Consider the following 15,777-nt stretch of genomic DNA (forward strand, 5'->3'; position numbering starts at 1 on the left):
TTAGGCAGAGTTCTATTAGGTAGAGTCCTATTAGGCAAAGGAAGGTAATAAAGATTACTTCATATTTATGTTTATAATGAATGAATTAATCAATATTTCTCTCGCTCCAGGGAGGATGTTCGTACGGCCAGTGTGACAGCAGTAGGAGGAGTCACCTGTCTGGTTGTTGACAGAGAGTGAGAGACCCCAGGAGAGAGATGGAGAGAGAGAGAGAGAGAGAGTGTGTGTGTGCATGTAATTGAATGGTTCTTCATTGGTTGATGTGGGGTTGTGTTCCAGGTCATTCATGCATCTGATTGGAGGGCTGGATGATGTCAACAGCAGACAGAACGAGAGTGATGAGCTCAAGGCCAAGTAAGTGTCACTACAACTCTAAAATTCTCATCTTCTACTCTCACTCTCTTTCTCACTCTTTCTTGTTTCACCAAACTGAGTTTAGTAAATTCAGTTTGTGATGTATATAACCATACAGACTCGCTAATTACAGTGAAAAGATATTGTGCAATTGATTGACCCCTTGTCAATCCAGGTTGGAGGCAGAGGCAGGGTTTTTCTGCAGTGTGTCTCTTACTGATATCCATGTCATCTGCACCCTCGGACTAGGAGGCTTCAGTCGCGTTGAGCTGGTAAGTGTGAGTGTGTGTGTATATAATGTGTGCATGCTTACATGAGTGTGTGTCTGTAATGCCTGTGTGTGTGTGTGTGTGTGTGTGTGTGTGTTTCATTTGTATAATGTGTGTGTCTTCAGGTTCAGTTAAATAGTGACACCAGTCGGTCGTTTGCTCTGAAGGTTCTAAAGAAGCGTCACATTCTGGACACCAGCCAACAGGACCACATCCTCTCAGAGAGACGCATCATGATGGATGCACACAGCCCCTTCACCATCAGGTACACACAAACACAGATACACACACCACATAGCCCCTTCACCATCAGTTACACACACGCACACAAACACAGTGACGCTGTGTGTCTTGTCCAGGTTGTATCGGACGTTCAGGGACTCTAAATATCTGTACATGCTACTGGAGGCCTGTCTGGGAGGAGAACTGTGGACTCTACTGAGAGACAGGTGGGTGTGTGTACGTCTAGAGCAACTGCAAGTAAAACCTGACTGTAAACAAACTGCCTAACCAGCTATCCCCTAACCCTAACCCTAGGGTCATGTCCACATCCCAGTTTAACCCTCAACCACAACCCTAACCCTAGATTCATGTCCACATCTCGGGTTCAACCCTTAACCTCAACCACAATGGCGCTACATTGGAAAGCGGCATTGGAAAGCGACCGTTTTACGGGCTCCTGACCAATTGTGCTATTTTGTGGGGGGGTTTTACGCTGATTGTAACTTGTTTGTACATAATGTTAACCATTTCCTATGACTGAAAATAGCTACTGGATTTCAGAACAGCTATCACTAACCTCGATTTGAGTCGATTTGTGAAAGACATATTGATTTTTATGGACCAGGCCCCAATCCCGACACTCGAAGGAAGAGGAGACGGTGCTATAGAGGCTGGCGCGCAGGCACCCTGATAAGACTACGGTGGCAAATCAATTAATCGCCTCTACCCTCTGTTCTATTGCCGAATGTGCAATCACTGGAGAATAAACTGGACTAGCTCTGTACGAGACAATCCTATCAACAGGACATTAAGAACTGTAATATACTATGCTTCTCGAAGTCATGGCTGAACAAGGACATGGATAATATACATCTAGCTGGTTTTTCTATGCATCGGCAGGACAGAACGGCAGAGTCTGATAAGATCAGGGGAGGTGGTGTGTGTCTCTTTGACAACAACAGCTGGTGCGCGATCTCTAATATTAAGGAAGTCTCGAGGTTATGCTCGCCTGAGTTAGAATACCTCATGATAAGCTGTAGACCATACTACTTACCAAGATAGTTTTTATCTGTATTTTTCATAGCTGTAGCAAACAAGAAAATGCTCATCCAGAGGCGGCGCTCCTGGTGGCCGATGATTTTATTGCCACATCAGTCACCGGCTTCATTAATAAGTGCACTGACAACATCGTCCCCACAGTAATCGTACGTACATATCCCAACCAGAAGCCATGGATTACAGGCAACATCCGCACTGAGCTAAAGGCTAGAGCTGCCGCTTTCAAGGAGCGGGACACTAATCCAGACACTTATTAGAAATCCTGCTATGCCCTCCGACGAACCATCTAACAGACAAAGCGTCAATACAGGACTAAGATCGAATCCTACTTCACCGGCTCTGATGCTTGTCGGATGTGGCAGGGCTTGCAAACTATCACAGATTACAAAGGGAAACCCAGCCGAGAGCTGCCCAGTGATGCTAGCCTACCAGATGAGCTAAATGCCTTCTATGCTCACTTCGAGGCAAGCAACACTGAACCATATGTGAGAGCACCAGCTGCTCCGGACGACTGCATGATCACGATCTCCATAGCCAATGTGAGTAAGACCTTTAAACAGGTTAACATCCAGACGGATTACGAGGACGCATACTCAGAGCATGCGCTGACCAGCTGGCAAGTTTCTTCACTGACATTTTCAACCTCTCCCTGACCCATTCTGTAATACCTACATATTTCAAGCAAACCACCATAGTCCCTGTACCCAATAATGGCAAGATAACCTGTCTAAATGACCACTGCCTTGTAGCACTCACATCTGTAGCCATGAAATGCTTTGAAAGGCTGGTCATGGCTCACATCAACACCCTCATCCCACTCCAATTCGCTCCAATTCGCATACCGCCCCAACAGATCCACAGATGACGCAATCCCTATTGCACACCACACTGCCCTTTCGCACCTGGACAAAAACAAACACCTTCAGTGCCTTGCAAAAGTATTCATCCCCCTTGGCGTTTTTCCTATTTTGTTGCATTACAACCTGTAACTTAAATGGATTTTTATTTGGATTTCATGTAATGGACATACACAAAATAGTCCAAATTGGTGAAGTGGAATGAAAAAAATCATCCCACTCCAATTCGCTCCAATTCGCATACCGCCCCAACAGATCCACAGATGACGCAATCTCTATTGCACTCCACACTGCCCTTTCACACCTGGACAAAAACAAACACCTTCAGTGCCTTGCAAAAGTATTCATCCCCCTTGGCGTTTTTCCTATTTTGTTGCATTACATCCTGTAATTTAAATGGATTTTTATTTGGATTTCATGTAATGGACATACACAAAATAGTCCAAATTGGTGAAGTGGAATGAAAAAAATAACTTGTTTCAAAACATTCTACAAAATAAATCATGGAAAAGTGGTGCGTGCATATGTATTTACCCCCTTTGCTATGAAGCCCCTAAATAAGATCTGGTAAAACCAATTACCTTCAGAAGTCACATAATTAGTTAAACAAAGTCCACCTGTGTGCAATCTAAGTGTCACATGATCTGTCACATGATCTTAATCTGCAGTCACACAGAAACAGGAAATGCTCCCAATGTAGTGTGTGTGTGGGGGGGGGTGTGTGTGGGTGCGTGTGCATGTGTGTGTGTGTGTGTGTGTGTGTGTATCAGGTGGATTTTGGCTTTGCTAAGAAGGTGGATCTTGGTCAAAAGACGTGGACATTCTGTGGGACTCCAGAGTATGTGGCCCCAGAAATCATCCTGAGCAAGGGACATGATGTCTCCGTTGACTGCTGGTCCCTGGGGATACTCATCTACGAACTGCTCAGCGGCAGGTAAACCCACCTGTGTGTGTGTGTGTGTGTGTGCGTGCGTGTGAGCGCGTGTGTGTGTGTGTGTCAGAGATGAGGTCTTATTAGTCTTATTATTGGTCAAAATTTTAAGAGGACCTTTCTCTTGCATCCCCCGCCTCTCTCTCTCCGTCTCTTTCACCAGTCCTCCGTTCTCTGGTTCTGATCCTATGAAGACCTATAACATCATCCTGAGAGGAATTGACATGGTGGAGTTCCCCAAGAAGATCTCCAAGAGTGCTGCCAACCTCATCAAACGCCTCTGCAGGTTACACACACACGACTCAGAGCATAGAGAACTCATCAAATGATGCTTGCGCAGTGTGTATATGTGACTGTGTGTGTGTGTGTGTTTGTGCGTGTGTGCGTGCGTGTGTGTTGCCCAGGGACAACCCATCTGAGAGGGTGGGGAACCAGAAGAACAGGGTGAAGGACATCCAAAAACACAAGTAAGAGTTACCATGGTGATGGTGACTACTGTTCCTACCTACCAATAGAACTGCATGGAACAGTAATAGCTATATTTTCTGATATAAAGTTTTATTCTTTAGCTACCATACAGGCATGATTCTCACTAGAGCAGCTGAAGCAACGGATATGATTTCGCCTCAGTTCTATGCCTAAGAGTCAGTAATTGACTTTGTCAAGGTTGTCTTTTTTCAGGCCTTCACCTGAAATGGTACCCTATTGGCCTCATAGTGTTCTGGTCAAAGGTAGTGCAGTTTATAGGGAATTGGGTGCCATTTCGGACACAGCCCAGGTCGTCTTGATACTATAAGGAGAGGTGTGATTGGTTGGTGCTGGGTGACTGTTTCCTGTTTGTCTCCAGGTGGTTTGAAGGTTTTAACTGGGAGGGACTCCGACAGGCAACTCTGGCCCCTCCCTTCACTCCTACTGTATGTACACACACATACACACACACACCACACAGACACACACACTCAGCACTATCTCCTCTCTCCCAGGTGAAGGGTCCACTGGACACTGGCAACTTTGACTGTTTCCCTGATGACAACGAGGCCACGCCCCCAGACGATGAGTCTGGCTGGGATCTGGAGTTCTGACTGAACACCACACATTGAGTATACCAAACATTAGGAACACCTTCCTAATATTGAGTTGTGTCAAGTTGGCTAGATGTCCTTTGGGTGGTGGACCATTCTTGATACACACGGGAAACTGTTGAGCATGAAAAACCCAGCAGCATTGCAGTTCTTGACACAAACCGGTGCGCCTGGCACCTACCACCATACCTCGTTCAAAGGCACTTAAATCTTTGTCTTTCCGTTCACATTCTGAATGGCACACATACACAATCCACAGTGGTGTAAAGTACTTAAGTAGTTTTATGGGGTATTTGTACTTTACTATTTATATGATTGACAACTTGTACTTTTACTTCACTACATTCCTAAAGAAAATAATGTACTTTTTACCCTATACATTTTCCGTGACACCCAAAAGTACCCATTACATTTTGTACAGGAAAATTGTCAAATTCACACACTTATCAAGAGAACATCTCTGGTCATCCCTACTGCCTCTCATCTGGCGGACTCACTAAACACACACGCTTCGTTTGTAAATTATGTCTGATTGTGTCCTTGGCTATCGGTAAAAATAAAAATAAATAAAAAATAGTGCCGTCTGGCTCACTTTTACTTTGAGTCCTTTTCTATTAAGGTATCTTTACTTTTACTCAAGTATGACAATTGGGTACTTTTTCCACCACTGACAGCTGTTGTTTTCACATGCTCTTCATGACAGTTTTCTACAAAAAAATAAGTATATTTTAGAGATTTGTTTGTGTTGATCTGTTTTGAATGGGTAGGGGAATAGTGTACAGTTCCACAACATTTGTTCATAATATATAAGCAAAATAAAAACCTAAAACCCTGTATCAAATGTCTGAATACATTAACAGAACACAGTATCATGCAGAAACACCCAGAAGGAGAGAGAGGTGACAGTGCGTGTGAAAGGAAGAATGGGAGAAAGAATGAGAGGAAGCGTGTGAGAATGAGTGTGAGAGTGAATGAGGGGAAAGTTAATGAAAGGTAAAACAGGATCATTTCCGTTCTCAGACGTCACAGCACTGCGGTCCTTATCAGATAATTTAACCCATTATAGGCTTAAGAGGTGTGTGTGTGTGTGTGTGTGTGTGACGAGGTGTGTGTGAGCTGTGAGATGTTATCAGATCCAAAGAAGTCGCCCCGGGTCCTCCTGAGTGGGGCAGTGGTCTAAGGCACTGCATCGCAGTGCTAACTGTGCCACTAGAGATCCTGGCTCGTATCCAGGCTCTGTCGCAGCCGGCCGCGACCAGGAGACTCATGGGCGGCGCACAATTGGCCCAGCGTCGTCCAGGGTAGGGGAGGGAATGGCCGGCAGGGATGTAGCTCAGTTGATAGAGCATGGCGTTTGCAACGCCAGGGTTGTGGGTTCGATTCCCACGGGGGGGCCAGTATAAAAAAAAAAAATGTATTCACTAACTGTAAGTCGCTCTGGATAAGAGCGTCTGCTAAATGACTAAAACGTAAATGTAAATGGGTCACCAGGAGTAGTTTCATCTCCATGGTAACACAGGTAATCTTGGAAACCCTGCCACCTTCACCAATGACCTCTTTCCCCCTGATAACACACACACACACACAGTGCCTTCAGAAAGTATTCGTATCCCTTGACTTATTCCATATTTTGTTGTGTTACTGAATAAAAAATTGATTAAATAGATTATTTTTTGCACCCATCTAAACACAATACCCCATAATGACAAAGTGAAAACATGTTTTTAGAAATAATTGAAAATGTATTGAAAATTAAATACAGAAATATCTAATTTACATAAGTATTCACACCCCTGAGTCAATACTTTGTAGAAGCACCTTTGGCAGCGATTACAGCTGTGAGTATTTCTGGGTAAGTCTCTAGGAGCTTTCCACACCTGGATTGTGCAACATTTGCTAGACAACCATTTTCAGGTCTTGCCATAGATTTTCAAGTAGATTTAAGTCAAAACTGTAACTCTGCCTCTCAGGAACATTCACTGTCTTCTTGGTAAGCAACTCCAGTGTAGATTTGGCCTTGTGTTTTAGGTTATTGTCCTGCTGAAAGGTGAATTCATCTCCCAGTGTCTGGTGGAAAGCAGACTGAACCAGGTTTACCTCTAGGATTTCACTTGTGCTTAGCTCCATTCAGTTTATTTTTTATCCTGAAAAACTCCCCAGTCCTTAACAATTACAAGCATACCCATAACATGATTCAACCACCACTATGCTTGAAAATATGGAGAGTGGTTGTCACGCCTGCTCCCGCTCCTGCTCTTGTTTTGTTATATGTCCGTTTTTTCATTAAATGTTCACAACCTGTACTTGCTTCCAGTCTCCCTGCGTCTGTCCTCACAGTGGTACTCAGTAATGTGTTGTATTGGATTTGCCCCAAACATAACACTTTGTATTCAGGACAAAAAGTTAATTGCTTTGCCACATTTTTTGCAGTATTACTTTAGTGCTTTGTTGCAAACAGGATGCATGTTTTGGAATATTTTTATTTTGTACAGGCTTCCTTGTTTTCACTCAATTAGGTTAGTATTGTGGAGAAACGACAATGTTGTTGATCCATCTTCAGTTTTCTCCTATCACAGTTACAGTTTAAACTAACTGTTTTAAAGTCACCATTGGCCTGGTGAAATCCCTTAGTGGTTTCCTTTCTCTCCTTATCTTTTTAGTGACTGGTTGTATTGATACACCATCCAAAGTGTAATTAATAACTTCACCATGCTGAAAGGGTTTTTCAATGTCTGCTTTTTTTTTTACCCATCTACCGATAGGTACCCTTCTTTGCGAGGCATTGGAAAACCTCCCTGGTCTTTGTGGTTGAGTCTGTGTTTGCAGTAGTGTAAAGTACTTAAGTAAAAATACTTTCAAGTACTACTTAAGTAGTTTTTTGTGGTATCTGTACTTTACTTTACTATTTATATTTTTGCCAACTTTTACTTTTACTTCACTACATTCCTAAAGGAAATAATGTACTTTTTACTCCATACATTTGTCCTGACACCCAAAAGTACTCGTCCCTACTGCCTCTTTGTAAATTATGTCTGAGTGTTGGAGTGTGCCCCTGGCGATCCGTCAATAAAAAATTTAAAATAAAATGGTGCCGTCTGGTTTGCTTAAAATAAGGAATTTGAAATGGTTTATACTTTTACTTTTGATACTTAAGTACATTTTAGCAATTCCATTTACTTTTAATACTTAAGTATATTTCAAACCAAATACTTTTATACTTTTACTTAAGTAAAATTTTACTGAGTCATTTTACTTATTATTATTATTATTATTACTTGAGTCATTTTCTATTAAGGTATTTTTACTTTTACTCAAGTATGACAATTGAGTACTTTTTCCACCACTGTGTGTTTGAAATTTACTGTTCGACTGAGGGACCTTACAGATAATTGTATGTGTGGTGTGCAGAGATGAGGTAGTCATTCAAAAATCACGTTAAACACTGTTATTGCACACAGAGTGAGTCCATGCTACTTATTAACTTATTTACTCCTGAACGTATGTAGGCTTGCCATAACAAAGGGGTTGAATACATATTGACTCAAAACATTTCAGCTTTTCATTTGTAATTAATTTGTAAAAATTTAGAAAAACATAATTCCACTTCTACATTATAGGATATTGTGTGTGGGCCAGTGACAAAAAAAACTCAATTTATTCCATTTTAAATTCAGGCTGTAACACAACAACACGTGGAAAAAGTAAATGGGTGTGAATACTTTCAGAAGGCATGTGTCCACCTCTCCAAACCTAGCCTGGCTCTAAGAATAGGCAAATTAGAGGCCAAAGCTATCCTAGCCAGATAGAGTACATCTCCTCATAGAGCTCAGATAAACTGGTGGGTAACAGACAATAATTCTCTCTTTGTCCAGAGAGAGAGGGAGATAGAGAGAGAGATTGTTCTGAGGAGGAGAGGAGCTCAAAAGCCCAGGCGCCACTGAACACTGTTTGTTTATTTGAAAGAAGGAGAGATGGAGGACAGGGGGGAGACAATAATAACCACAAATATTCATTAAACCATATTCACAGTTTAGGGCTCTTTTCAGGAACAATAAGCCTACACAATGTACCAAATCACTACAATAATCAAAAGCTTACACAGATATGAATGTTCTCGTGAAAAGTACTTGTGGTTTGGAGTGAGTGCAGCTAAATCATTCCACATTCTGCCAGTTAGTAGTGATAATAGTATATTGTGCTGCTGTTCACAATGATTGATCTGCTTTTCTACATGATTGAACCGCTACAAATGAAACGTGACTGGAATTGTTAAAAACAACACATTTACGTTTCCTAGGTCTAATTTAACTAGGATATGGGGTTCTATTTTTTTAATAAAATAAAGCAACAACAAAAAAAGCTGAAGTGTTCTAAATTAAACTAATTGTAGGCTAGTATTTTTTTTTTTAGCATTTGTCTCTCTCACCCCAGCAGACTCTTGTAACCTCGCTCTATGCACTTGCAGTGGTGGGAAAAGTACTCAATTGTCATACTTGAGTAAAAGTAAAGATAACTTAATAGAAAATGACTCAATGTAAAAGTGAGTCACCCAGTAAAACACTACTTGAGTAAAAGTCTAAAAGTATTGGATTTGACATATACTTAAGTATCAAAAGTAAATGTAATTGCAAAAATATACATAAGTATCAAAAGTAAAAGTATAAATCATTTGAAATTCCTTATATTAAGCAAATCAGATGGCACCATTTTCTTGTTGTATTTACATATAGCCAGGGGCACACTCCAACACTCAGACATAATTTACAAGCGAAGCATTTGTGTTTAGTGAGTCTGCCAGATCAGAGGCAGTATGGATGACCAGGGATGTTCTCTTGATAAGTGTGTGAATTTGAAAATGTTCCTGCCCTGCTAAGCATTCAAAATATAACTAGTACTTCTGGGTGTCAGGAAAAATGTATGGAGTAAAAAGTACGTTATTTTCTTTAGGAATGTAGGGAAGTAAAAGTACAAGTTGTCCAAAATATAAATAGTAAAGTAAAGTACAGATACCCCCCAGAAATACTTAAGTAGTACTTTAACTTATTTTGACTTGAGTATTTACACAACTGTGGATTGTGTATGTGTGCCATTCAGAAGGTGAATGGACAAGACAAAGATTTAAGTGCCTTTGAACGGGGTATGGTAGTAGGTGCCAGGCGCACCGGTGTGTGTCAAGTACTTTACAACACTGTGCACTTGGGAATAAAATCATCACAAATAGTTTCAACTTCCACAATGAATGTTCTGAATAAATATAAGCCCACGCACGGAAAGTTAAGAAGTTCCAAAGCGCAAGCTCAGTGGAAACATTATATAGCGCGCGCCGCTGACCCCCCACTGGAGATGCCGGGCGCTGATTGGACAAACCCGCGGGTTGTCCAGTGATTTATGTAACAAATGGCTATAAAAACGTCCGGTAACTAACACCAGTCAGGGAACGACCAAGATATCAACAGCACAACTGTTCTCCACCGATAAAAATCAAGCCGACCTGTCGCAACTCGAAGAACATCACAATCTGACAAGATGCTCGCAAAGTTCGGCCTGTGCGCGGTCTTCCTCGTCCTGGGGACTGCCGCCGCCTTCGACACCGACCTGGAGGAAGCCTCTCCTCGCCGTGCACGCTTCTCCTCCAACAGCCCCTGTGAGTAGCCTACATCTGGTTAGCCTACTGTGAAAAAAATATGCAAACTGCAGTTCTTAGCCCAAAAAGTCTGCAGGATGTATTAGGTCCATGCACAGGAGTTAGTTATGAAAGTTTCCTTTCTTCTAAAATAGTTGCATTACCATGGCTAGAGAAATAGGCAAATTCCTTAATGTATGTTAGTCTATCCCATTACAGCCTCTGTCAAGAGGACTGGACCATTGCTAAAGTTTGACCTCTCTCTCTCTCTCTCTCTCTCTCTCTCTCTCTCTCTCTCTCTCTCTCTCTCTCTCTCTCTCTCTCTCTCTCCCTCTCCCTCTCCCTCTCCCTCTAGCGGATGTGGCTAGGTGTTTGAACGGTGCTCTAGCAGTGGGATGTGGTACGTTTGCTTGCCTGGAGAATTCTACCTGTGACACGGATGGCATGCACGATATCTGTCAACTGTTCCTTCACACCGCAGCTACCTTTAACACACAGGTAAGCCTACACACACACAAACACACACTTTTTTGACAACCCACTGAAATCTCTAACCCAGTGTTTGTGTGTGTGTGTGCAGGGTAAGACGTTTGTAAAGGAGAGTCTGAGGTGTATTGCCAACGGCGTCACGTCTAAAGTCTTCCAGACCATCAGGCGCTGTGGAGTCTTCCAGAGGATGATCTCTGAGGTCAGTCACTCTAGCTTTATTAGAGATGCACAACATGTCAGCCTTCATATCGGTGCCAAAATAACCTCTACATTTTTGTAATTTAGCAGACGCTCTTATCCAGAGCAACTTACAAGAGCAATTAGGGTTAAGTGCCTTGCTCAAGTGCGCATTGACAGATTTTTCACCTAGTCTGCTCTGGGATTCAAACCAGCAACCTTTCAGTTATTGGCCCAACACGCTTAACCACTTGGACACTTGCTGTCCTCTACTGTGTGGCAACATGAAGTGCTAGTTTCTGAGGGTTAAAATGATTGTGTGTGTGTTTAGGTCCAGGAGGAGTGTTACAGTAGACTGGATATCTGTGGTGTGGCTCGCTCCAACCCTGAGGCCATCGGAGAGGTGGTGCAGGTACCTGCACACTTCCCCAACAGGTGAGCCAGTCAGTGTGTGTGTGTGTGTGCGGGTGCGTGGATGTACATGTGTGTGTTTGTGTGTGGGTCTAACGTTTTTTAAACATTTTTAGTCATTTAGCAGATGCTCTTATCCAGAGCGACTTACAGTAGTGAGTGCATACATTTTTATATTTGTTCGTACTGTGTGTGTCTATGTCATAACACAGTGTTTGTTTGTGTGTGTTCCAGGTACTACAGCACTCTGCTCCAGTCCCTGCTAGCCTGTGATGAGGATACAGTGGCTGTGGTCAGGGCAGGGCTTGTTGCTAGGCTGGGGCCGGACATGGAAACTCTCTTCCAGCTGCTGCAGAACAAACACTGCCCCCAGGGTTCTAACCAGGGTTCTAACTCTGCCCCCGCCGGCTGGCGCTGGCCAATGGGGTCGCCTCCTTCCTTCAAGATCCAGCCCAGCATGAGAGGAAGAGACCCCACCCACCTGTTCGCTAGGAAACGCTCTGTGGAGGCTTTGGAGAGAGAGATGGAGTAGAGGAGGCACACACATACACACCACTTATACCTTAAGCACACATTCACGTATACACACACACATACACACACACACCACAGCTACCTTAAACACAAAACACACACACTCATGATAGCTTTGCTCACACACACATAAATGTGTATGCACACTGACACACACACATTTTCACACGCATGCACACACACACAGCTTTACCCTCAAATGATTAAGGCTAAATTATTCATGGAAGTTTGGGGCTGTTGTAATGTAGTATTTGATTTTGGGAAGCGTTTATCTGTGAATGTTGTTGAAAGTATTTCAATGTGGGTTGATACTTGATGAGGGGGAGATGAAACCTGTTACCTAGAGCATGAATGTGGAGGATTATATCTGCTCAGAATAGACTCAACTAAACATGAGAGCTGTTGAAAAGTCTGAACATTTGTTAACAATTTAAACATTTCAAATGCCATCTAAGAAAACGAACTATCACTGTAGTTCTATCTGGTTTCAACGTGGCACTACAGCCATAACATCCCAGTTTTGACAAGTGATTAACAAGACAAGCCTATTTAAAAAGACCTATGAGTATATTATTATAATAATATTATTGATATTTATTTTCTTACAGAATGTTTATTATGGTGTTGTATCTAGTTGTAACTTGGTTTGAGTTGTCGGCAGTGGGTGGGGTTTGACATCCTGATGTGACGTCACTGGCTGATGTGTTGCTCTACGAGGATGTCACCACCTCCTCAGAGGGACAGTGTGACGTCACCATGCTGGTCGTGGGGCTCACCGCGTCCCCCTCTGTCTTCAGCTGTGTAAAGTGTGTAAAGACATTATAGAGTGATCCTATGCTGTGGTCCTCAGATTTGGTTATATCATGTATGTTTTGAGATTCTGTGTGAGAATGTGTGTGCTAGTCCGGTACTCTACACCGTGGGGCCTGGTGTCATTCTCTGCTATGAATAAATGTTGTGATCTTCATCATTTTGTCTGAGGTGATTTGTGTCGAGACTCACTAGTGATTAAACGATCACAGTTCGAAACATTGGCGATCTTTAATAATTTGCTTTGGTGTAGTGTGAGGTTAAAGTATTTTCTAAGTTTGCTCTGTCGTTCCCATTTAAATCCAATGGGTGGCAGTATAGTTCTGTGGTTGATCCCTGGTCAGGGGCGGTGCTACCTTGGTACAGCCCAGTCATTGGTACAGCCAGACTAGTTCTGGTATGTCTCTCCAGTCCCAGCCAAACTCCCCAGGCCTATGACTTTACCAGACTTCTGTACATACAGCCAGCAGTCTAAATCACAGGCCTGTAAAACCTCCTGTCTTCTCAACACTTTCTCACAGTCAGTTTCTATGCTTTAAAATACTCACAGGCCTCCTGTAGCTCAGTTGGTAGAGCATGGTGCTTGCAACGCCAGGGTTGTGGGTTTGATTCCCACGGGAGGCCAGTATGGAAAAGAAAAATGTATGCACTAACTGTAAGTTGCTCTGGATAAGACCGTCTGCTAAATGACTAAAATCTAAATAATCTGTTCAAGGACTTAGGGCCGGTTTCCCAAGCAAGTCTGTGTCCAGGAAACCATTATACAGCAGTGGTTCAAAACTTCCAGTTTTTGTTGAGATAATACTACTGAAAAACGGCAGGGATGTAGCTCAGTTGGTAGAGCATAGCATTTGCAACTAAAGGGTTGTGGGTTTGATTCCCACGGGGGGCCAGTATGAAAAATAAAACAAATAATGTATGCACTCACTAACTGTAAGTCATTCTGTATAAGAGCGTCTGCTAAATGACTTAAATGTAAAATGTAAATATCACTAATGATTACATTTACATTTACATTTACATTTTAGTCATTTAGCAGACGCTCTTATCCAGAGCGACTTACAGGAGCAGTTAGGGTTAAGTGCCTTGCTCAAGGGCACATTAACGTCATTTAGCAGACGCTCTTAGCCAGAGCGATAATGATAATGGATCCTTTATCAGTCAGTCTGATCAGTTATGATGACATTATAATAATATGGCTAATGAGTGTGTGTGATCAGGTTGTTGGCCCAAACAGTGTGAAAGGGAAGGGGGGAGGAGTAGTAGAGGTGTACCAGAGGGAATAATCTATACTGCTAATGGCTCCCCAAGGGTTCAGTAATGACATAGAAAACATGATTTTTCTCTCTCTCTTTTCTCCCCCTCTCTCTTCTTTCTCTCTTGCTCTCTTTCCTCCCTCTCTCTCTTCTTTCCTCCCTCTCTCTCTTCTTTCCTCCCTCTCTCTCTTCTTTGCTCCCTCTCTCTCTTCTTTGCTCCCTCTCTCTCTTCTTTCTCTCCCTCTCTTCTTTCTCTCTCGCTCTCTTTTCTCTCTTACTATTCTCTCCTCTCAACATGTCAGGAATACATGTGGTAATACTTACCTGTCTCAACTGCCTCAGAATTTTTTTTTTCTAAAATGGTGCTTCGGATCACAGCAGATCCATTCCTTTTGGATCGTTATTGTGGCGGTTGTAGCTATTGGGTGGGTCACAGCAGGGAATTCTGGAAGGCTTTAGATGGGTCACAGTGTAAAATGGTCTGGTAACCAGTGGTATGAGGTAGGATACATGCTGCTGACTTGAGTACAACTGTAACTCTCTTTTTCTGTGTCTGTCTGTCTCTCTCACACATGCACGATACACACACACAAATACAAACAGGCCCCTAACACTAATAGATGTTGATACAGTTGATAGCCACACTTTTAATAGATATTCAGCAGTTTTACAAGTGGCTGATGTCCCTGTGCTTGTCCAGACTAATCCCCTGCTAGCTCCTACAGGTGTTGATAACAGCATCACACTGGACGCCAGTGACTCTGATGCCCCTCTGAACCATCTGTCCCTGGTGGAAACTGCAGCCCCATTATGTCTCCTCACACCCAGTAATGGCCTCGCACGCCCCGTTAACCCCAATAGAGCCCAAATACAGCCAGGATAGCGGTCAATGGAGAGGGGTGTTTGCTATGGAGGGGGGATCATTTACTGCCCTCTCAGTGTGTGCGTGTTATGGTGGTCATCAGCAGGGCAATAGGGCAGATGGCTGTGCTAACAGCCCTCATTTCCAGGAATACAAGACGCCTTGAGAAAACACACCATTCAACACGTTTAGACAAGCCTAGATTTACACAGTCACTCAGGGAGAGTTCAGGGAAGCTCAACCCATTCAGGGAAAGTGCGTATATAAAAATAGAGACAGAGAATGGGAGGGAGTTGCGAAGTTCTATGATCTGAAACGGTAATAATAATGAGAAGATCTGTATGAAGTGGTTTTGTTAGAACACAGAGTTATGAGCTGTGGATTAGAATACAGGACACAGAACCATCTAAAATCTCACTAGAGAGAGAGAATGCAGCCAGAAGTTTAACAAGTTTCCTCTCCAAGGGACAGACATGCTCTCCAGACTCTGGACCTAAGCCATGTGTGTGTGTCTGTGTGCCTGGCAGGAAGCTGCTCTCTGCTGCTGTGATTGATAGAGCAACCGTACTGGCCAATCCTCTCTTCCCACCATTAATCATACAGACACACAGACACATCTGGTGGAGTGAATGCTTCCTCTGCAGTCAGCAGCTGAACCTATCCTCCCTCTCTCCGTTTCTCTCTCCCATCACACAGTCTTTCACCTGTCCTTCATTCAGCCCCTGAAGTCCTGGTGGGCTGGCTGGCTGATCATTTCAGCATGTGCTCTCTTCTCTCTCCTTCTCTTCTTTCTCATTTAAAAACACTCCATTGAAGTTTTGTAATGTCGTTTTCTTTATTA

At 43.0% G+C, this 15,777-nt stretch overlaps 2 protein-coding genes across 2 annotated transcripts; both read left to right on the top strand.

The window, feature by feature from the left end:
* LOC121583510 (cGMP-dependent protein kinase 1-like) lies at positions 1-4,843 on the top strand. Its single transcript, XM_045225442.1, has 8 exons — positions 1-354; positions 530-626; positions 749-888; positions 983-1,072; positions 3,399-3,695; positions 3,856-3,978; positions 4,097-4,159; positions 4,540-4,843. The coding sequence occupies exons 1-8, from the start codon at positions 287-289 to the stop codon at positions 4,772-4,774; spliced, it is 1,113 nt and encodes a 370-aa protein (XP_045081377.1). The 5' UTR covers positions 1-286; the 3' UTR covers positions 4,775-4,843.
* Positions 4,844-10,152: 5,309 nt separating this feature from the next.
* LOC121583366 (stanniocalcin) lies at positions 10,153-12,060 on the top strand. The gene is made up of 5 exons (XM_041899541.2): positions 10,153-10,418; positions 10,753-10,895; positions 10,978-11,085; positions 11,395-11,498; positions 11,709-12,060. Exons 1-5 carry the CDS (start codon positions 10,301-10,303, stop codon positions 12,004-12,006), a joined length of 771 nt encoding a protein of 256 aa, XP_041755475.2. The 5' UTR covers positions 10,153-10,300; the 3' UTR covers positions 12,007-12,060.
* Positions 12,061-15,777: the final 3,717 nt, after the last annotated feature.

The sequence above is a fragment of the Coregonus clupeaformis genome, chromosome 15 (assembly GCF_020615455.1).
Source record: "Coregonus clupeaformis isolate EN_2021a chromosome 15, ASM2061545v1, whole genome shotgun sequence".
NCBI lineage: Eukaryota > Metazoa > Chordata > Actinopteri > Salmoniformes > Salmonidae > Coregonus > Coregonus clupeaformis.